The sequence below is a fragment of the Bactrocera oleae genome, chromosome X (assembly GCF_042242935.1).
Source record: "Bactrocera oleae isolate idBacOlea1 chromosome X, idBacOlea1, whole genome shotgun sequence".
Lineage (NCBI taxonomy): Eukaryota > Metazoa > Arthropoda > Insecta > Diptera > Tephritidae > Bactrocera > Bactrocera oleae.
The window spans coordinates 34,659,686-34,683,103 of NC_091541.1; the positions used below are offsets into that span (position 1 = coordinate 34,659,686).

Below are 23,418 nucleotides of genomic sequence, written 5' to 3' on the forward strand. Positions count from 1 at the left end.
GGTGATTGATATCCGTTTATCGTGTTTCCCAGCCTCCGGATACTGTATATCTACATATGTATATCATAACATATACATGTATATATCGGATAGTAATATGTTCAAAAATTATTTCCCTCGCTAAAGTGAAGTTTAGTACCAAAAAAGAGTGGTTAGTCCGTAAAAGCGCTAATATTATCAATGCGACAAGGGTCACAAAGGATCCCACTTGAACAGCTAGGAACGTGGGTCATTTGTGATGTGAATAATGCAGGTATAGATCAAACGAAGCTCATAACTCAACCTCAGTCTAGCGAAAGGTGAACAGTGGAGATGTGAGTGTCGATATATATTTACTTTGCCTTCCTGCAACAGCGACAAACGTGCACCTTTCTAAGGTGCATTTATTGCAATGGATAGATAAGGCGCTAGAACGTATTGGACAGCGGATCACCGTCAGTTCCCAGTCTGATAAAATCGGGCTGTCGTGCTAGCTACTTAGCGAATTCAGAATTCTCGAGCATCCTACAAACAATCCATGAAACCCTTTCTGTCAGTTATATTGATTTGAATAGAAGCAAATTCGTTGAAAAATATATGTAACATTTTATTTCTATTGTAAAAAAAAAAGTATTAAAATTTCTTAAAACCCAACGACAACTTAATGAAGGCAACTCAACAATACATAAGTATTAAGCTATTTGGTTTTGTTCTCAACATCCCTAGGGGGGTAGTTAAACATAAGGAAAAGACTTTACACCCACAGAATATTTTCTCTTGAAGTTGTATGGCTTCAGTACAAAAGCTGTTTACTCGCAAACCGTATCACATTCTCTGACAGTATCACGATTTAGAAAATATTTTAAAAATTAGAAAGGCATAAGTAAAAATGTGTTCTGAAAATAGGAACTAAAAGTGTTTTAAATATTAATAGTGGTATTATTTTAGGAGAAAGGCCTGCATACAAAACGTACCGAAAAACAGATACTCCCTGCTTTGAAATCTTTGTTGAATTATAAAAATATAATACTTGTTACCACATTTTTGTATGTTTAATTTATAAATATGAGTTTGAAACTGCTACAGTACTACAGTAATGCTACAGTAGTTTACGGTTAAATACATCTGACAATACAATGAACATACTCGAAAACAAAATATTATCAGGGAAAGTTAAAAATGATTTTTCTTTTAAGCGAACATTTCATATTTCTTTACTTATACTAATAGTAGTAAAAGCCTCATCTTCACTGCAGCCAGTCGTCCCTGTGGGTGAGTGTATGTGCCGCAGTTAATCCCAGTTTGATTTGGAATATAATAATTTATAATAAAGACATTTTTGTTCATAGGCTTTGTGCCAAACTATAGAAAAATTTAAATTCTGACAGATAAAAGTGAAATTTTGACTTTTTTGTGGTGAATCCGAATGTTAGAATTTTAGGCAGCTCCCGAGCTAGGTAAAATTTTGACAACTTACAAATATAAAACAGACTTGCATTCAGAAATAAACGAATTTAGAGGAATTGCTGCATACATAATTTGTATGTTATTAATTCGTCATTATTCATTTGTTTATGTTTTAAATGATACTATAAAAAAGGAAAGTTCTTGACTCCTTTGAATTTTTTTTATTGATCCGAAATATTGCAAACTAAAACTAAGATGAAAGAATTAAGTAAAAATACTATTTTTATAACTGATGAAAAGATCTTAATTTAAGTGAATTTGAAGAAGATATAATAATCCTTGTATATATTATATTACGATATAATTATGTATGTACAACTGTATATAAATCGGTTTGTTAATTAGTGTGAATTGAAGAAAACACTAAGGAAATGTGATTCCTTAGAACATGTGATTGATTTTGTCCAAGCTATCCAGGTGCATCTGGTTAAACATTATCACCAGCTACAGTTAGTATATACATATATACTTACATATGTACATGGTATAGATGGACTATTGTTACACAGAGGGTAATAGTCTTTGTTTGTAAAACTAATCGAGATAGACATAGAGTAATGTATATCAAAACAAGTCTGAAATTTTTATTTGGCAAACAAATTCAATACTTATTATTCACCGAAAACGAGAATGGATCATATTTGGTTTCCCACTATCTCCTGAACAGGGTGCCACGAAGTTTGTAACACCGAGAAGGAGATCCGTTGGATACCCTATAAAGTATATACATATGTATGTACCTATATAAATAATCAGCGTGACGATTAAGCTAAGTCGATTTAGCCTTGTCCGTCTGTCTGTATATACGCAATCTAGTCCTCAGATTTCCTCATTTCCTTTTTAAAAAATTCACAATCAGAAATGTCATTAACTCACGGTGGTTTGACGGATATAGATGCATCCGATTTATGCAACGAAGTACAAGCAATTAGCAGAAGAATTGCTCATAAAAGTACACCACTGGACGTTTTAAATTATTTCCTTTCAAATTTATTAACGGCAACATGGATGTAGCTAATACTTCCTGTGTCGGTAGCTTGTGGAGAGCGCAGTTTCCCTAATTTAAACTTTCGAAGAAAGATTGGCAGGCTTGGCAACATTATCAATGGAAAATGAAGGCCATAAACTCTTAACAATTGTGCCTGATTTTCCAAATAAAAGGCACGAAGATTTAAATATTAGGTAAAGTAAAAAGTTCGTCCGGTTTTTATCTAAGATATGGCGTTATTGTCCATAGTATTAGTGTTACGTGTCGCATCATGTCATACGCTGAAAATGTGTTTATTCGCGCTAAAAGTTTGTCTTTGACAGTTTTTCGATTGATTTACTCAGTTCGTTGTGAGCGCTCGTCAAAGATGGACACCAACAAAGAGAAAATTCGCTATATTTTACAATTTTTTTTCGATCAAAGCGGCTGAAAACATTAATTTAGTTTATGGGCCCGATACTGTAAACGAACGTGTAGCACAAAAGTGATTTGCTAGGTTCCGTTCCGGTAATTTCGATGTCAAAGATGCACCACGCGTCGGGAGGCCTGTCGTCGAAAATTGCGATAAAATCATGAAAATAGTGGAAACAGATCGTCACGTGGCACTTATTTAATTGCTAAGGTACTAACCATTTGCATAACCTTGGATTCAAAAAGGAGCTCGATGTTTGGGTGTCACACGAACTAACGCAAAAAACATGATGGACCGAATTTCCATCTGCAAATCGCTGCAGAATCGCAACAAAATCGACCCGTTTCTGAAGCGGATTGTGACTGGGATGAAAAATGGGTCACTTATGACAACATCGAGCGCAAACGGTAGTGGTCAAAGCTCGGGGAAGCGGCTCAGATGGTGGCCAAGACCAGGAAGGTTTTGCTGTGTGTTTGGTGGGATGGGCAAGGAATGATCTACTGCGAGCTGCTCCCCTATGGCCAAACGCTCAATTCGGCCCTCTACTGCCAACAACTGGACCGCTTGAAGGCAGCACTCATCCAGAAGAGGCCATCTTTGATCAACAGAGGCCGAATTGTGTTTTATCAGGACAACGCCAGTCCACACACGTCTTTGGTGACTCGCCAGAAGCTCCTGGAGCTCGGATCGGAGGTTCTAATGCACCCACCTTATAGTCCGGTACTGGCACCAAGTGATTACTATCTTTTCCTGTCCATGGCGAACACTCTTAATGGTGAGAAGTTGGGCTCAAGAGAGGCCTGTGAAAATTGGCTCTCCGAGTTTTTTGGCAATAGTGACGCAGTCTTCTACAAGAGGGGTATAATGAAGTTGGCAACAAGTTTACGAACAAAACGGCGCATATTTGACTTAAATCGGACAAATCTATACAAAGTTATCATCTTTTGAAAAATCAATAAAACACCGAACGAACTTTTTACTTTACCAATATTTAATTTTTTATTGTACTACTACTTAAAATCTTTTTAAATAATTATATTAAACCATTAAAAAATTAGTATTTTTTTATACTCTCGCAACCTGTTGCTACAGAGTATAATAGTTTTGTTCACCTAACGGTTGTTTGTATCACCTAAAACTAATCGAGTTAGATATAGCGTTATATATATATAAATGATCAGGATGAAGAGACGAATTGAAATCCGGGTGACTGTCTGTCCGTCCGTCCGTCCATGCAAGCTCTAACTTGAGTAAAAATTGAGATATCTTTATGAAACTTGGTAGACATGTTTCTTGGTACCGTGAGACGGTTGGTATTGCAGATAATCGGACAACTGCCACATCCACAAAACGCCAATAATCAAAAACAAATAAATTGCCATAGCTAAGCTCCGCAATAAGATACAAGAGTGTTATTTGGTAGGGAGGTATCTGTAGTTAAAAATTTTTTTTAAAGTGGGCGTGGTCCCGCCCCTAATAGGTTTAATATGCATATCTCCTAAACCGCTTATGCTATAATAAGAAAATTCACCGGAAGCAAATTTTTTTAGAACCTCTACCTAGAGTGTGAAAATTGTTGAAATCGGGTGGCAACTCCGCCCACTCCCCTTATAACGGTACTGTTAAAAACTACTAAAAGCGCGATAAATCAAGCACTAAACACGCCAGAGATATTAAATTTTATCTCTGGGATGGTATGAGATGACTTTATAGGAACCGCGTTCAAAATTAGACAGTGGGCGTGGCACCGCCCACTTTTAGGTGAAACCCCATATCTTGGGATCTGCTTAACCGATTTAAACCAAATTCGGTGCATAACGTTCTTTTCATATTTCTATGTTATAGTACGAAAATGGGCGAAATCGGACTACAACCACGTCTATTTCCCGTATAACACCATTTTCAATTCCATCTGATTCTTTCACTTTCCACTATGCATATCAAGCAACAATGATTATATCGGGGTAAAACTTTGCGTGAATAATACGTTTAAGGTATGCCACCTTGTGACCAAAAATTGTCTAAATCCAACTAAAACTGTTCAAGCCCCTAAGGACTAAATATGTGGACCCCAGTGCCTATAGTTGACCTTCTACCGAAAATATCAGTCAATCCACAAAGAAATTTCAAACGAGTATACCATTTGACTTTGCGAGCGTATAAAATGTTCGGTTACATCCGAACTTAGCCCTTCCTTACTTGTTTTTATATATAATTAACTGAATAAAAGTTAGAAATTTTGTTGTTAAGGCAGAAAAGCCTTAGAATTGGCGGATCCGGCCCTGACTGACCGACATATATTGTATTAAGTCAACCAGAAGTCGAAAATCCTTATATTAGTTATATGGAGGATAGGGAATTATAGACCCGATTTTTGGAAAAAAAGTTGCATTATTGTTAGAAAAGGCGTACTCTAAATTTTAATTAAATACCTTAAATATTCACCCATATTTTCGATTAAAGTCAGACATAGGCACTGAATTCCACATGGTATCAAGATATTATACGTCGAAGGCATTATTTTGATATTTTCTAAATTGTACAGAAATAAAATACTGTAAAGTAAAAGAATTACATTTAATGTAATATATGGGAAGTAAGAAGTTTATGACAAAAGTAAATGCAATAAGCTCAGAAATTCCCTATATAGCCTATATATAGATCTGACTTTCCAGTAGACTTTATATATGTATATGAATATCGGACAATATGTGTGACGTTTTAATATATTAATCGGGCGTATGTGACCACGATGTGGTTTACGTTAGTTACAATATAACAAATAAAACATTATACAAATAATTACATTTATTACTGAAATATTAAACCTTTCTTTGAAATTGGCATCCGATACTAAATTAATACTTTTTGCATATACATACATATATATGAATTAGAGTCTATTATTCATCGTAGGTGCCATCTCTTCCGACATACAGGATGGTCCGATCGATCTCGCCTTCAAATACGCTATACACAGCATCAATAAGGATGCAAGCTTGATTCCAGAGTCGAAAATGACATTCGATTTACAGCACGTGGCCAACGATGATTCATTTCATGCCTGTCAAAAAGGTATGCAAGTCATATGAATGTGTGATTTTATACACTAGGCGTCACAAGTCTATTGCTCTCAGTAAGCTAATATGCTAACGCAACTAATAATGCATCAAGAAAATGCATTCGTCAAAAGTGTACGATAATCTCATTTCAATAGAAGTTATAGTATCGTTCACGCGACGGTTTTAAATTTTTATTAAAATTGGTTATTGATATATTTAGACGATTAGATTAATATTATTTTTAAACTCATTAACTATGTAACTACTGACTGGTAAATATAATTTTACATATATGTATATATTTTAAGTTTGCGCCCTAATCGAGTCAGGCATACACGCGGTTTTTGGACCATTTAACACTATATTGGGAGTTCATATTCATTCAATATGCGATGCCCTCGATATACCACACATAGAATCACGATTATCACATAAGGTGGCCAATACAGAGTTTTCCATTAATTTGCATCCAGCGAAAGAGTACGTGAACTTAGCATTCGAAGATATCATTCGTTACCTGAATTGGACCAAGGCAGGAATACTTTATGAGAAAGATTTTGGTATGATAAAATAACTTTTAATACATTCATGTAAGCGATGCAGCAGGAAGTTAGTTTTCCATATCATTAAGGCTCGTTGGTCACGACCGAACCTTTCCCGCACATTCAAACTCGCTTTAAACTTACCATACGATAAAAACTTGAAATATATAGATATATTGCTTTCGTAAATGGGTTGTTGTTGTTGTAAGGCTTATCCAATCCCCCCCGCTTGGGTGGTAAGTTTTAGTTTGGTTGTCGTCGAGATCATCTAACAGGAGGCCCAGAAAACGAGCTGTTTCGACGGGGTCGAACCATAGGGAGACGGGTGTTAGATGAGTGGAGTTCGTTGGGCATGCAAAGAGGTGGTTAGTGCCATACGGAGACTCATTGCATGCTGAATATATATTTGGTATGTCGGGGTCGATTCTGGATAAGTTGGAGTTTAACCTGCTACAATATGCAGAACGAAGTTGCGCGAGGGTCACTTTAGCTCAGGCAACTCGAGCTCTTCGTCTACGATGGGTGGTGGTTTGACTCCAAGCACGCCATTCACTGAGAGGGAGTAGGTAAGGTTGTTGATGGCTCCGCTTTGAATGGCGGTCAGTGCATGTCTGAAGTTAGTTGCGTCCAAGTTCTGGTCGGTGTCCTATCCAATGTCGTCGACGTAATCAAGGAAGGACCTTTTGATGTTTCAAGGAGGCGGTTACGGTTCAATCAGACGACTGCAGGGGTATTTTATGCGAAAACATCCAAGCAGAAACTGCAAACTGCAAAACAATAAAGTCTTTTTAATTTTGAAAATTGAGTCAGATAAGTCAAATGTGCTGGAATGAGAATTAAAATCATGACATATACGGCGGAATGGCTCGTTTAGTTCAAAATTTGATCAGGATTTTAGCAGTAAAGGTAGTATTTAGCAGTAAAACTAAACTGCCTCGAAAGGCGATCCGTAATATTAAATTTAATTTCAGACAGGAGAAAAGAACTGCAAACTGTTCCATTCAAAATTTTCACTAAGAATATTATGCCAAGCATTTCCCTACGACTAGAAAGTGTAGGTAGATTAATAAGTTTTAAACGACTAGTGTACGGAGGTAGACTTACCCTAGAATCCCATCGGAAATGCGCTAAGGCGAAAAGTAAAAATTGTTTTTGAACAGACTCTAACTTGTCAGAATGGATTTGGTAGCTAGGGTTCCATACCACAGAGCCATATTCCAATATAGGTCTAACCAAAGTTGTATAAAGTATTTTAGTAATATACGGATCTCTAAATTCTTTAGACCAACGTTTAACAAAACTGAGGAGAGCTTTTGCTTTCAAGACCATGGTATCAATATGAAGACTAAAATTAAGCTTAGGGTCCATATTAACTCCCAAATCAACATAGTTAAAAACTTGCTCTAGAATATGATGTTTTATTACATAAGAAGAGTGGTGCACAGATCTACGGGAAAAGCACATCATCTTACATTTATTGAGATTCAATGGCAAATCATTTCTATCACACTATGCAACCAAATTGTTTAAGTCTGTTTGCAACAGACACCTTTCTTCAGTTGAAGTGTATGATTTAAAAAGCTTTACGTCGTCAGCGTATAACAAAATATTTGAGAATTCTATTACTGAAGAGATATCGTTAATAAACAAGAAGAACAGAATCGGGCCAAGATGACTACCTTGCGGAACACCAGAAGAAACATTAATTGTATCTGAAGGTGTATCCTCAAATATCACTCGTTGTGTTCTATTATAAAGATAGGAAGATACCCATTGAAGGAATCTTGGCTGAAAGCCCAGCAGATCAAATTTATGTATGAGAATCGAGAGATTTACCCTATCGAAAGCTTTGCTAAAGTCTGTGTATATAACATCCGTATGCTTATGTTCCCTAAAACCCAATGATACATGGTTTACAAATTCAAGTAAGTTTGTTATAGTCGAATTCTCTTTACGAAATCCATGCTGAGATGAGGAAATTAACGGAGAAATCGAAAAGGTTATATGGTCAGTGATAATAGCTTCAAAAAGTTTAGGTATAACTGATAGTTTTGCGATACCTCTATAGCTTTCAATGTTGGATCTAAACCCACTTTTATGCAAAGGAGTTATGAATGACTGTTTCCATATTGAAGGAAATATACCGTGTTTTAACTATCTCCTCGATCGTGCTCTGGAGTCCGTTGCAGCTGCGGTAACGCAGAACCGGCTGTTGTGAAAATTGTTCGTAAATGGGTCCACGACCACGCCTAACTTACATATAATGAAATAGTAACTCCGTTGACTAGTTAGCTTCACCACGATATGTAGGCTACTGAGCTAAACCTCCTTCAAAGGCACATTTTACAGTCACCACAAATAAGTATTGTACCAAAAGGAGATGCAATGTATCCTTATATGCCTCTCGCCTATATACATATTAGGTTCTATTGATGTCTGTCCTTACGCTTGACTTTTTTCATAAATTAGATGTTTAGGGCTAAATTAGATATTTAGGGCTTAGATCAAATAAGATGAGTCGCGATGAACTTCTAAACTAATGAGCCGATTTTTATAAACTTTTACACACTGTATGCAGTGTGCTGGAAGAAATCATGAGTCAGTAGGACAAATCATACCAAGAAATACTGCTCAAAGGATCAGCACATCAGAGAGTCGATCAAAAAAATCTTGAAAACATCGGGACGATCGTCTGCGACAGACTACTGTGAAAACAAGGCCAGCGCGAGAACACCGGTAAAGCATCTCAAATATGGTTGATACTTGCCAAGGTTCGTTCACAACACACACAATGTCACATCGTCCGATAATGCGGCTACTTTGGAGGGTGGGAGAATGACACATTCAACATTCAAGTTGTCATAACTATTCATAACATAACAAACCAAACGCAACATAAAAAAATACTAGAATGCCGCATTGTTGCGAAAAAGTTCAATCATAATTTTGAGATGAGTGCAAAATGGCTCACAAATATACGGCAACGATAAAATTTTCGATGACTTTCTTACTACTGGCTTGTGATTTCAGACAGACCGGTCATTCTTCGGTCGACTGTAGTTATTGAGATAAAAGCATGTTTAAAAAATCGTTCTTACAGCGAAGTTCTGAAACACTTCGATTGACAATAAATTTATGATTTCATGTCCAAAAGTAGTATTATTACGTATTTGGCACTTAGTTGGTGATAGCTTATTCTTCGGGTAACGTTATCCTGACTAAACCGATTAGTGGGTTAGACTTCGAACGATTGGGTCGGAACGTTGCACTTGAAACAAGGAGATTTGGTAAAAAAAATATAAATACGGTGTTATATGTTATGCTCTTTCGTAAAATGTACTTTATGAAGAAGTGAGCAAACATAGCTAGTAATATCAATACTTTTTATGGTTTTCAGGAGTCCTGCAGTTACGCAAATTTGGTCAGATGTATGACATAGAAACATATCTGCGTCTGGTGAATCCCACAACTTACGTTAAAATATTAAATGAGCTGAAAGACAAAGAAATTCACAATCTGATAATCGATACGAACGCTGCAAATATTTCCATCCTACTGAAAGGGGTAAATTACAGTGGTTTATAATTAAAAATTAATGTGTATGTGTTCACCAGTTGGGCAAGTCGCCTTACACCTTTGCACTGCAATGTTTTGTTCCCAACGAGTAAAAGCTGATTCACATACAAGTTTTGCTTCAGACAATCGAATTGATGAAATCTCGAAAGATTTGTCTGGCGATTGGAAAAAAATGAACAACAATTTTGTATTTCTAAAAAGTATTAAGTGAAGGTCGTGAAGTCATCTAATTTGCCTCATGCGAGTCATACATCCACCTCTGTTATTGACGGAAAAATCGAAAGAACTATATAAACAGTGCTCGAAAATTTTCGTCAGAGAAATAGTAGAGTATATCAACATCGCTTATGGATTGACTCAACACATTTTGGTTAATGCTTTGCGTATGTAGTGTGCAAATATATATAATAAATATTTATATTAAAAACAAACTCTTATCAAAAGACCTGAATCTTTTACGTCGGTTTATGAATATGACGTCGAAACTGTCGAAGAATCTAGCGAATGGCGCTCCAAAAATTAAAGAAAACCGGAAGACACTAAAGTCCTCCCAGCCGAGGTTTATAACACCTATTTAGAAGACGATAATAAATATTTGTATTTAAATAAGAAAAATTTTTTTGTATATATTATATATTGCCAGTTCATGTCAAATTTGATCAGACGTATGTCCGGAATTCGGTTCACACCCTAAATGGCTTGAAATTTGCCGAAAAGTTAAAAAAAACTGCCATGTGATTAATTCTTCTGCATTTTATTTGAAATGAAAGGTTATACTACATCCTAAAAACCCATTCCGCAATTTATGGTGTTATTTTATATTTACAAGTACATTGTTATATTTGTATATAGTATCAATATTACTTTTTGAAAATATTTCAATCGATTTCCAGACTTTATGGTTGAACGGAAATAAAATGTTACAATCTAAAAGCCGTTTTCTCAATATATGGTGAAGCGCTTATCCAGGACTTTATCGGCAACATGTTGAATAATGGTTTTCTCAATATCTGGTTGCCAACCATCTGTCAGTTAAGTTCCGGTAGACTTTACCGAAAAAAGGAGTCTTGGTTAGTTTCTAACCATAACATGAAATGAAATCTGTCAGCTGTAAAATCTATAAGCATAGACGACATTCAGACGGGGATTCTATTGTCATTCATTATCATTAGTTATTATGCGTATTTGCATTTGTAGTATAATAAGTTATTTTTAAGGTATTTTAAGCTATAATTTATTTCTATTTGTAATCGGCAGCACTATGTCGTTTTGACAGCTGTCATAGAAGGGGGATTCCGGTTTTTTTCTTTGAGTGTATTCGCAAGCCTAAGAACACGAGGTTGACTAATGAAAAGCAATAATAAAGGTAATCCAGTCAACAGGTACACGTCAGGTGTGGAAATCGAGAGACAAATACCACAAAAAAAGGAAAATTAAAAATATTGAAGAAGTTGGAGTTCGCAATGGTAAATATGCTTACATGCCAGCAAATGATCAATACTTTAGCAGCAGCAGTTGGTATTGATTTTGATAAGGAAGCCACGGTTGTACAACTGCGTGCTCTGTACGATGAGGTGGTTGCTAATCCACCGAGGACCCCAGTTGAGAACATGCCAGGTGAGAGCGTACCAGATGGGGAAGCCCTAGATGAAAACATGTCAGACGGAAAATTGGAAGGTGAAAATGCGCTGGATGTACCAGAGGTCAGCGCCAGCGTTGGGATCGGTGTGGATTCACGATCTTCAGTTGATGACCTGAAGGCTCAAGAAAAACATCTTGATCGCATGCTCGCTATTGCTCGTAAAAAACGCGAAATGGTCGAGCTACAACGGGAGCTTAACTAACTAAGATGTCACGAAATGGATTAGAGATATGGAGGCGATGATTGATGTTTATCGTTACAGTGATAGAGACTAGTTAATTACTGCTCGACATTTTACAATTGGCCACGCTAAAAGATTCATTGATGTTGCCACAGTGCGTTCGTATGAGGGTCTTAAAACTGCTTTGTATTGGAATATCGTCGTTCCTTTTCACTTCAAAATGTTTTCAATCAGCTAAAATCTCGTCGCATTAAACAACGAGAAACACTGCAACAATACGTTGGCGAAATTCAATATTGAGCCGAGCTGAAGTGCTTAAAGCTGATTTGGTTGATATAATCATTGATGGTTTGATAGACAAATTATGTATCGATGTTGTATGGCGCCAATTCAATCAGAGATTTGAAGACTCTAATGGAGCGCTATGAAACGTAGCCGAAAATTTTCGCAGTCTCAGCGCCGAAATCGGCCACACGCGCCACAACTGTCCTCGTCACGCTTTACCAGGAAACAACCGAAATATTGCAGCGGCTGTAGGAGATGATGCAAATCATGAATCCATCAACTGGCTGAAGGATTTTCTTCAAATAATTGGGTGAGTGTTGCCTTCCTCAATGAAGAAAAGTGCACAGATGTAATTTCTCTTTTTGCTTTATTTGATACTGGCAAAAACGACATAAAGCGGTCTTACGTACCACAATCAGTAAAACTCAGCGTAAACAGAGTTTGACGCAATATCGTGGAATCGGTAATAAACAATTAAGAATTTATGACATTTTGATATGTAAATTTTTATTTCGTTAGCACGAATTGATCTACTATTTTGCCAGATTCAGATGCGGTTGTACCAGTGTTATTTGGGCATAACCTTTTAACCAAAATGCAAATAGCATTGTGCTAAACAAAGATAATTAGTTTTAAGCCAAATGAACATTCAACATAAAAGCTCAAAATAAATTTTGTGTTTCGGAAAAACTTGTCAGTGCACTTCGCTTTTTTGATCTATATAGCAGCCCACTAGCTAGTTGCCAGTCTGCTACCACTAAAGAACAGAAGATTGTAAATTTGGGAAATGTTGATAAAAAGTCATGTTGGAAAATGGAATTAAACGTTGTGTCAGATTTAAAAATGAGTGAATCCCGCTTTCGTAAGAGTATTTATGTTCTAAAATTGATTGAACAAAGGGACCTAGCAGATCATGACGAAGTTATTTTGTCTGTTGATGCAACTTAAGAAAGTAATATGAACGATTTGATTAAAACAGATGCACAATTAGACAAAACAGATACAGATGTTCTCCGACACTAATGGGCCGGGAGTTAATGGTTACTCAATCAAGATTAAATAGAAAGGCAATACTTCAGTGTACAGTAGTGCGAGAAAACTCTCGTTTAAGGAGAAGTTGGAAGTCCGAAGAACAATCGATGAGTTATTGGCTCAGGGAACCATATGACAAAGTGAGTCTCCCTACGCTTCGCCAATAGTGTTCCTTTAAGGCTTATTGAAGATTGTTGGGGTGGCAAAACTTATTTCAGTACTCTTAATTTGAAAAATGGGTTTCATCAAGTGCCTATAAGCGAGGATTCAATACGTTCGGAGAAGATTGTAGTGTATTTAGACAACATTATTGTGGCTCCGAAAACTTTTGAGGACCACGTTAAGATTTTGACTGGCGTGTTGAGACTACTAAAATCTGTTGGAATAAATTTGTCCAAGTGTAGATTGGCATATAAGGAGGGGGTGTACTTGGGATATCGTGTAAATAAAAGTGGTATTAGCCCGAATGAAGCACACCTCCAAGCAATTAAGAATTATCCAGTTCCAAAAAACACTAAAGAGGTAAAGCAATGTATGGGTTCGTTTTCCTACTTTTGACGTTTTGTTCAAGATTTTTCACGAATAGCTGCCCCTTTAAATCGGTTAACGCGAAAAACGCAAAATTCCAGTGGACGGATGAGTTTATGAATGCTTTTGTAACATTAAAATATAAGTTAACGGACTCACCCGTTCTATGTATATTTGATCCACAGTATGAAACAGAGCGATATACAGAAGCGTGTTCCCGTGGGTATGGCGCAGTATTACTCTAAAGACAGGATGATAATAAATCTCACCCAGTTGCATATTTTTCGAAAACAACTACTGACGCGGGGTCGAGATATCATAGCTTCGAGCTAAAAACACTTGCAATTGTCAATGCACTGGATTGATTTAGTACATTCCATTTGTACTCGTTACTAACGGTAACTCATTGGTACTGGCGCTAGAAAAGAAGATGGAGATACACAAAGTGGTAGTAATAAAAAATGTAGATAAAAAATTAATTCCTAAGTACAAGAGTCCATATGTAGTAAGTAAGTGTTGACATATCTGTATGTATTTACAGATATTGAAAATTATGTGATTGATTCAAGTCGCATGAAAAGTGGTTGGGACCAGAACAGGGTGTAGAGGATATGGGCTTAGAAGGCAACATTCGCTATTCAAAATAACCGTTCCGTCAAATGATTATTGTAGAGGTTAAAAATTTTTTGAGGAAACTGAATGATTGAATAAGTTAATCGAGTTCGATTGAATGTCAGTTTAAGCCGAGTTGAATGAATTTTTATGCCTATGGCAACTTGTAAACATTTAATCAGCAAACTTGTTATAAATCTAACTGAGTCTCGGTGGAGACAATCACTAACTTGCTCAACTAGTAGACAAACGTGGCAGGAATGGATGGTAGAAGCTGTCAGGAGGTGAAAGAAGAGAAGTCGATAAAACATCTTCTATGCGAATGTAAGGCTTTATATAGGAAAAGAATCGCAACTATCGGTTCCTTGACGACGTATCGGAAGTTGCTCATACAAAACTATTTATACTAATGAACTTCATCAGAAGCACAGTGTTCAGAGAGTAGACAATAGAGTGGGGGAATATTAGTCCCGGTGGTATCACCATGGGCCTCCTATAAGCCTAGGTGCGTCGTCAGACAACCACTCTACCTACCTACCTAGGCCAAATTGTAGTGTAAAAAGTTATTTTTAAGGTATTTTAAGCTATTTGTAATCTGGCAGCACCACGTTGATCTGACAGTTGTCATAAAAGAAGGCTTTTTTTCTTTGAGTGGATTGGCAAGGCTAAGAACACGAGGGTGACTATCGAATAACAAAAATAAAGATATTCCAGTCAAGAAGTATATATTTATATGTGCATATTACATACAAAAAGGGGTAATAACATCTAAATTTCCGAACATAATGTAATTATTGCTTTGAAACCAAGCGCAGTTGCAACCATGAGAGGAATTTCAAAATGAAAAGGAATGCCGAAATGCGTAGGAGCGAGCTGTTATGGAAAAGAACACAAAGCGTGCCACCCGAGGACTAGCGGAACGGTTTCTTTGTTTTTCCTCGTTGTTCCCTCGCCAACGACAACCGATTTTGGTGGCAAAAAAAATCCTCGTCTGAATATGCACATACATGGCTCATGGTGTTTACACAGTTTTTCGTGTTCACAATGCAAGTTTTGTGAACTGTTTTCTCCACACAATCACAATAATCAAACTATCCGTGGGTGAGCTAACCACAACTTGGTGAAAACGGCTCTGCCAGTTAAGCTACCAGCGGTTAAGGATAATATTAACAGGGCATTGCGAAAACGGCTCTAAATATCCAAGAATAAATAATGAAAGGGTCTCTTCCTTGACAGATAAAAACTGTCGCTCTTGATTCACAACTGTTCCCGAGAAAAATTAACGGATTCAAAGTTTTTTTTGCAATAATTTAATAATTATTCTTTATAGTTAATATAAGTATTATTTATTAATATATACTAATTTTATAACAGTGATAGTTATGGGTATACATAACGTTATGTTACAGTGACTTTAATTTAACCCTATAATAAAAATATTTCAGATTCTGCAACTGCAAATGAATGAATATAAGTATCATTACTTATTTACTAGTTTCGACATTGAAACATTTGATTTGGAGGATTTTAAAAATAATTTCGTGAATGTTACCTCGTTCCGCCTTGTAGATGTTGGCGATGTAAGTGTGAGAAACATTCTCAAAGACATGGAAGCTTATAACTACGATTATAATAATAAGACAGCTTACTACAGAAAGTTGCGTACCATTAAGGTTTAGTTATTCCAATGAACACACATTTTTTGTTGTAATAAGACGAATTTCAATTTCAATATTTTCAGACGGAACCCGCCTTAGCGTATGATTCAGTTTATGTATTTGCAATAGGATTAACTAGTTTAAAACAGTCGCTGACTCTTGGCGTTTCGAATGCTTCGTGTGCCAGTGAAATCCCATGGGATGGCGGTTTGAGTTTGATAAACTATATAAATTCAGTAATTCATCTAAATATCTCATTTTTCCATCAAGAAATTATGTTAATTTACATTTGCATTTGTAAAAAGGTTGAGTGGAGGGGGCTGACGGGCCCCATACAATTCAAAGAAGGAAGGCGTGTTAAATTTAAATTGGACCTTGTAAAATTGAGGCAGCACTCCTTGGTGAAAGTGGGAGAGTGGACTCCACAAACACGTCTTAATATAACTGAGCCTGCGCTGTTTTTTGATGGCGGCACAATGAATGTGACGCTGGTCGTAATTACAATATTGGTGAGAAAAAGTTTATTAACACAATGGGGTCGATGAAATATGTAATAAAGACTAAAATTAATATTTCAATTCAATCACGGTACACGTTTTCCTTGCAGGAAACCCCTTATGTGATGATGCACTACGGCAAAAATTATACTGGAAATGATAGGTTCTATGGATTTTGCGTAGACATACTGGATTTGATAGCTCGTGACGTTGGCTTTGACTATATTCTTGACCTAGTGCCTGATCGAAAATATGGCGCACAAGATCCATTTTCAGGCGAATGGAACGGAATGGTGGCTCAACTTATGAAATATGTAAGCAAGGTGAAATACCATTACACAGTTCAATAATTTCTGGGAATTCAGAATCACAGTTTAATATATTATATTATAATATTTTATCTTTGCAAGCCATCCGCACATATTGGTCAATATATAAGATATCTTAATGAAATTCAGAAAGAATCAGTGTATCATTGTGCTTAAAAAGGATTAGGTCGAGTGAATACTACCCCTGGCTTCATAAGATCATAGCTGAGTTACTGTTGTTACTTGCTCTACGGAGAAAAAGTCCTTTGTTGCTCTTTCGAACTGCAGATCTTGGCGGGAAATCCGAGCTATGCGGGTATTGTTGTTTGTTGCTATGCTGGCCAGTCAACGAACTCACATATTGAGCATAAGCTTGAGTACAAGAATAGGCTCAGCTCAAATAATATAATTAATCTTTGTGTTAGCTTTCATTAACCCTCTTGTTGAACAACAGTTGTGTCTTTGGTACCTTAACTTATACCAATTCAACTTGCCGGCCTAATGATATCACAAATCGATAGTATGGGTAGCAAAGCAACAAACTTATTTCGTTTCAAAAATATTACTCTTGTAAGCCATCAATATTATAAATATTAAACTTGAGGTTGACTTTGCACCGCACATATTGGTCATTATGTAGTATATCTTAATGAAATTTGGAGAGAATTAGTGAAAAATGGATAAATTAAAGTAAATACTCCCCCTAGCCTCCATATACCTTATATAAGGACTTTCAAACAACCATTTGACTTTACCTTTAGGTTATGTTAAACTGGCTGGCTGTCACGCCATACATAGACTTACTGGTCCTTTGTAATTCCGGAATTCCGAAAGCCTGAAGGGTCGCCTGAGATCTGGCTCCACGAAATAGATCCCGGCGCTCACTCTCTCCACCCCCTTTTAGCGTGACTTGAAACCCTCTCTCCCAGATAAAGCGTGAGAGTATGTGGTCTATCCTATTTACCGACCCTATGCCTATCGAGCTATGTCCAAATGTTCTCGTGGAAAATTCGCCAAACGCTGCCAATCTTGCTGCTGATTTCGCTGCCAAGCTTTCTACAGCAATGTCAATTGGTGGCTGGTTGAGTGACCTTTCAAGTGCAGCCATTGGGGCGGTTCTTAGCACTCCCGTTTTGCAGAGAGCAGTGAGCCGTTGTATTCGCTTCAACAGTTTCCTCTATGATATTTTACTGGAAGCGGTCTACCACACCAGAACACCGTAAAGTAAGATTGGCTTGACTACTGCTGTGTACCACCAATGCATAAGGACAGGTTAAAGGCCCCATGTTGACGCTAGCATCTTCTTACATGAGTAAAGAGCACCACTGACCTTTTTCATCCTCTCCTCTACATTAAAGCTCTAGGTTAGTCGATAATGCCCACTTCTTGTATGACTTTGAGAGCGCTATTCATCACGCTAATAATTGTGTCTGGGAACTTACTCGTCTCTAGTATAGCTATGTCGTCTGCATAGGTTGGGTGCTCTTCCTTCAAAATTTCCCAGAAGCTCATAGGCTTCGAGTGACCACAGGAGAGGAGACAGTACCCGCGCTAAGGAGTTCCTGATCGCGCTAGTCTGAGCAATCTGGCTTCATTCCATTCTGCGTTAATCTTTCTACAGATTAGTAGAGCTTTTAGCCATGTAGCAATGGCTGGCTCTATCCTGGCTTTTTTCAGACTACTAACGATAGCCCCATTGGAGTCATTAATAAATGCTCCGCTTATGTCAAGAAAGACGCCCAGGGCATATTACTTATGCCCTAGAGCTCTCTCTATATTTAAGGTTAACGAGTGAAGTGCAGTCGCAGTGGATCTATCCTTCTTATAGGCGTGCTGAACTTTCCATACGTTAGCCGATGAAATCTTGTCCCTGATGTAGGCATCTATAATCTTTTCGAGTGACTTCAGAAGGAATGATGTTAGACTTATTGGTCTATATTCTTTCGAATACAGGGAAACTATTTTGTCCGCCTTTGTTATGAATATGACCCTCGCCTCTCTTCAAATGATAGGCACATAGCTAAGCCTTAAACCTCCCTCATATATGTATTGCCATCAGGTATGGTATCAGCACTGTTCGGCTGGGAAAACGCCGTCCCTACCAGGGGACGTCCCTTAGGGGGATGAGTGTAGCCTTCGTTATAATATCCGAGTGGATGCAGACTAGTACGCTATTTCTCCCAAGTTTAAAGTTAATAGTGTCCGTACACCCTAGAAAATGCGTGTTCCCTACTCGATCTGGTTCGCAAATTTCGTATCCTTTGACGAGAATTGCGGTCGCGGTTAATAGTAGGCTCGGCCATCCGTAATTTTCTCTTTAGTCCAAGCTCTCCTCTTCTTCCTTCGTCCGGTTGCACTTGCAGCTAACTGCAACTGTGTCCGACGGTGGTAGCAGCCTCTTCGTCCACCGACTTTTGGCTGATATCCCAGCCCGCTTTTTGTGTTTGTTTTCCTCCATGTATAGTTTTAATTTCAGGGAATTTCTACTCCTATCAGCACCTGCGTGAAGGATATAGCTAAGAGGATTTCCGCCGACCTGACTTAACCTTTGCCCTGAGTACCTTTATTATGAGTTTTTCTTTTCATTGTAGAAAGCGGATTTGGCCGTTGGATCCATGACAATTACATATGCACGGGAAAGTGTTATCGATTTTACCAAACCATTTATGAATCTGGGCATCAGTATTTTATTCAAGGTAATCAGATGTTTACACTTTTAATGAAAGGCGTACGTTTTGAAAAGAGCCGATATTGAGAGAAATAATTTCAAATTAATCGCAACTTCATTTATATTAAATCCTGCCTCAATTAGGTGCCATCAAGTCCGGCTTCTCGTTTATTTTCTTTTATGAATCCGCTGGCGTATGATGTATGGCTATATGTTTTAGCGGCATATTTTCTAGTATCTTTCACAATCTATATAGTAGCAAAGTTGTCGCCAATAGAATGGCGCGATAAGTATCCATGCGACATGAAGAATCCTATAATTACCAACCAGTTTACGTTAGCTAACAGTTTTTGGTTTACAATCGGTACATTGATGCAACAAGGATCAGATATAAATCCAAAATCGCTATCGACGAGAATAGTCAGCGCTATATGGTGGTTCTTCACCTTGATTATAATTGCCTCATACACCGCTAATCTGGCGGCATTTTTGACGGTTGAGCGAATGATAACGCCCATTGAAAATGCTGAGGACTTAGCCAGTCAAACAGAAATTTCATATGGTACTCTCGAGAGTGGCTCTACGATGACATTTTTTCGCGACTCAATTATCGAGACATACAAAAAAATGTGGCGTAATATGGAGAATAAAAAGTCCATTGCTTTTACTTCCACCTATGAGGAGGGTATAAAACGAGTTAATCAAGGTAATTTTGCATTTCTAATGGAATCTACAATGCTTGATTACATAGTACAGCGAGATTGTAATTTAACTCAAATCGGAGGCCTTCTGGATACTAAAGGTAAGTTTAATCCCATTGTATATAATGATTTATATAACAATATCAAAAATAACTAAGTTCGGGTGTAACCGAACATTTCATACTTTTGCAACTTAACAGGATCAAAGCTAGGGAAATACCTTCAGTATATGGTAGTTTGGGTAATTTGTGGACGAATTTCCCATATTTTCGGCATTAAACTATAGTATATCCAATATTATAAGCTGAGTAAATTTTGCTAAGGTATTTTACTTATTTCCCGACATAAGAGATAAAAAGTCAGCCGGTAATTCGAAAATCTTTCTATTAATTATATGGGGGCTAAAGGAATTATTGACCCGATACAACCCATTTTTACCATACGGACATATTATCAAAAAAAGGATTATTTTCGAATTTTTATTTTTATATCACAGATTGACCGATATATTCAATAAAATGTTAACCTGATTTGGACACCTTTTGGTAATAAGGCAGTTCGTGTAAAGATGTATCCCGATACATTCATAGTGATGATTTAAAATTGTGTTATATGAGAAGTAGGTGTGGTTGTAGTTAGTTATTCTCACAAACCACAAAGTGTGTTTTTGAATATACATGAGCAATGTCAAAAGTTACTGAAATCAGTTCAGGTCTTTACTGCCCCCAATATATCCTATATAATGTTTTCCGACTTCCCACCTGTCTTTAGTTAAACCGTTTATGTTGGTCAAAATGTGTGATATCATAATAAAGTTGACAAGCTTTCTTAAAAATTATGTGATTTAGCGCTGAGTATAAATAGAATTGGTTTAGACTTTGGTCCAAACCTCATATTTTTAATATAATCAATTCCGATCCTCTGGTTGACGTTTTTTCAAATAAAGTCAATATATTATATTAAATTTAGCCTTTTGTGTTAAATTAGGTCAGATATATCTTATTTGAAGATGATTTTAATATAATTTTCGCTGACGGGAAGTAGAATATAGTTATAAAACTAATTGAATCAATGGCCAATAATAAAAGTTTATAAGATACAAATTTGATTCTAATCCTTTCACGATTTTGCCGAATGAATGTTGAATTCTTCCGCAACATTTTTTGAAATAAAATTCGCTGGAAACTGGAAAGCCAATAAGCTAACTAAAGGAGGCACCCGTTCCCCCCGCTCACATCGGAGTGGGAACGAGTTGGCTCTCCGTTGTCATCTTGCGTTCTGGCGTTGGTCGACGATCAGCTCCTGTGCAAGTGCAAGATCCTTATGGCCTAGAGTTGATACGTTCTAAACGGAAATCAACTGAACTGCTTGCTCTTAGCAAAGTTCATTGTCACAGTTGTGTGAAAGAAGATGAGATGGAAACATCCAGACACTTTCTCCTTCATTGTCCAGCGTTTGCAAGAGTAAGGTTCAAACATCTCGGCAGTCATATCTTCGATGAACCAGAAGACATAGCCGAAACTGACATTGGCCGCCTCAACAAATTTGTTATCGGCTCAAAGTGCTTTGTTGATTTATGAGGGTCTCTATGATCAATTTAATAGGATTCTAGGTACCACATCGGACCGGCGTTATAAGCTGTTTAAGAGAGCTCCCTATTAAGATCGACAAGTTAACTTAACCTAACCTCTATAAAAGTATTATCTAAAATTGAAACTATTTGTGGCAGTCGGTAGATTTTTAATTTACAAAAGTCGATATTTTACGAATCTTCTGAGTATAGTATTGTTAAATAAATTCTAGGCTATGGAATTGCTACACCAAAAGGTTCACCCTGGCGCGACAAAATTTCACTATCCATTTTAGAATTGCAAGAAAAGGGAAATATACAAATGCTATACGATAGATGGTGGAAAAAAGCAGGAGACACTTGCGTACGTAAAAGTAATAGCAAACAAACTAAGGCAAATGCCCTCGGTCTGGATAACATTGGTTAGTAATGTTGATACAAACTTGTAATGTTTTAATTCTGCACCTACGCGGATAACTTTCATTTTCCTTTAATTATAAAGATTGCTATGAGTAGAATATCCGATTATATGTTCAAAACCAATAAACATTCGTAAATATATAGTTATTTTCCATCGAAGGTGGCGTATTCGTGGTCCTTTTTGTGGGCATAGGTTTGGCCGCTTGGGTTGCTGTATTCGAATTCTGGTATCACTATAGCAATAGAAATCGCAGCAGTGTTTACTGTGAAAAGAAGCCCAATACTGTAGAGAGGAATATGACTGAAGTGGCACTTAATGACTTTGATTTCGTTGATAACTCGGACAAAGAAAACGTAGAGGTAATACACACTGAAGACCAGACGTTGCCTTGCAAACATGTCACAGCATATTGTTGTAAAGAACCACCAGCACAACGTTCACTTTGCGGCGAAATGCTGGACGAGTTTCGTTATGCATTGCGATGTATGGACTCGCACAGACGACCAGCTCTGAAGCGGAGATGTCCAACATGTCATTTATTTAAGGATGTTAAAGAGTTTATTGACATAGAAACTAGGGCATCAATGACCGTACACGGCAGCCTTATTGGAAGTGCACCTAATGATTCAGAAATGCACCATAATCAAGGTAAAAGTACTACAGAGCCTCTAGCTCAGACATCCCTGAGCTCAATTGCTTTATTTACTTGTAATGCGAACGAAACCAATAAAAATATGGACTAAAATTATGTGGGTATTTATATTGTAATGCGCCAATTGGTCTAAATCGCCCTTATATATGAGTACCAATGATTTTGAATAATAAATATGAATGAATATTAATGTCGTTCACATATAAGCTAAAAATATACCTGTTTTATTTACGAATGAACCGGGTTTTTTCAGCTGCTGTGGTAAGTTTTGTTATTAAATCGTTTTTTTAAATTTTTTGTTGGAGAAAAACCAAACACATTTAAATCAAAATATAATATCCAAAAAGTAAATGTCATGAACACAAATTGCAATTTTGTCAGCTATGCATTTATTTCTGCAAGAGTTTTCATCATCACCCTTATAGAACTACTCATCCCATTTTTTCTTTTACTGATAAAAAATGTTTCTTTGTGTCATCCAAAAAACCTTCTGGAAAGTATTGACATGATTTTACCCCTTTTTGACACAAGCAAACATCAATATCAGAAAATGATTCTCTATGAATTTCAATAATATATCCGACGGATTGACGGATGTTATAAGTAAAAAAGACATAATCACTGAGGTCCACATCAA

At 36.9% G+C, this 23,418-nt stretch overlaps 1 protein-coding gene across 4 annotated transcripts; it reads left to right on the top strand.

Moving 5' to 3' along the window:
* The first annotated feature begins 785 nt into the window (after positions 1-785).
* Positions 786-22,995, top strand: Ekar (Eye-enriched kainate receptor). 4 transcript variants are annotated; one of them, XM_036373045.2, is made up of 13 exons: positions 793-862; positions 928-1,251; positions 5,763-5,921; positions 6,217-6,468; positions 9,848-10,014; positions 15,752-15,979; positions 16,048-16,200; positions 16,270-16,473; positions 16,572-16,775; positions 19,361-19,465; positions 19,582-20,239; positions 21,942-22,130; positions 22,289-22,995. In XM_036373045.2, exons 2-13 carry the CDS (start codon positions 1,116-1,118, stop codon positions 22,870-22,872), a joined length of 3,039 nt encoding a protein of 1,012 aa, XP_036228938.1. In that variant the 5' UTR covers positions 793-862; positions 928-1,115; the 3' UTR covers positions 22,873-22,995. The 4 variants fall into 4 exon arrangements, with proteins under 4 accessions (XP_036228935.1, XP_036228944.1, XP_036228950.1 ...); XM_036373042.2 differs by having other exon boundaries at positions 786-1,251; XM_036373051.2 differs by lacking the exon at positions 15,752-15,979 and having other exon boundaries at positions 786-1,251.
* Positions 22,996-23,418: the final 423 nt, after the last annotated feature.

Bases quoted from the DNA above. Each gene is read 5' to 3' on its own strand.
- Ekar (XM_036373042.2), top strand. From the start codon at position 1,116: ATGAACATACTCGAAAACAAAATATTATCAGGGAAAGTTAAAAATGAT. The intron at 1,252-5,762 runs GTGAGTGTATGT...TATTCATCGTAG, and splicing joins GCAGCCAGTCGTCCCTGTGG to GTGCCATCTCTTCCGACATA. The intron at 20,240-21,941 runs GTAAGTTTAATC...AATAAATTCTAG, and splicing joins AGGCCTTCTGGATACTAAAG to GCTATGGAATTGCTACACCA.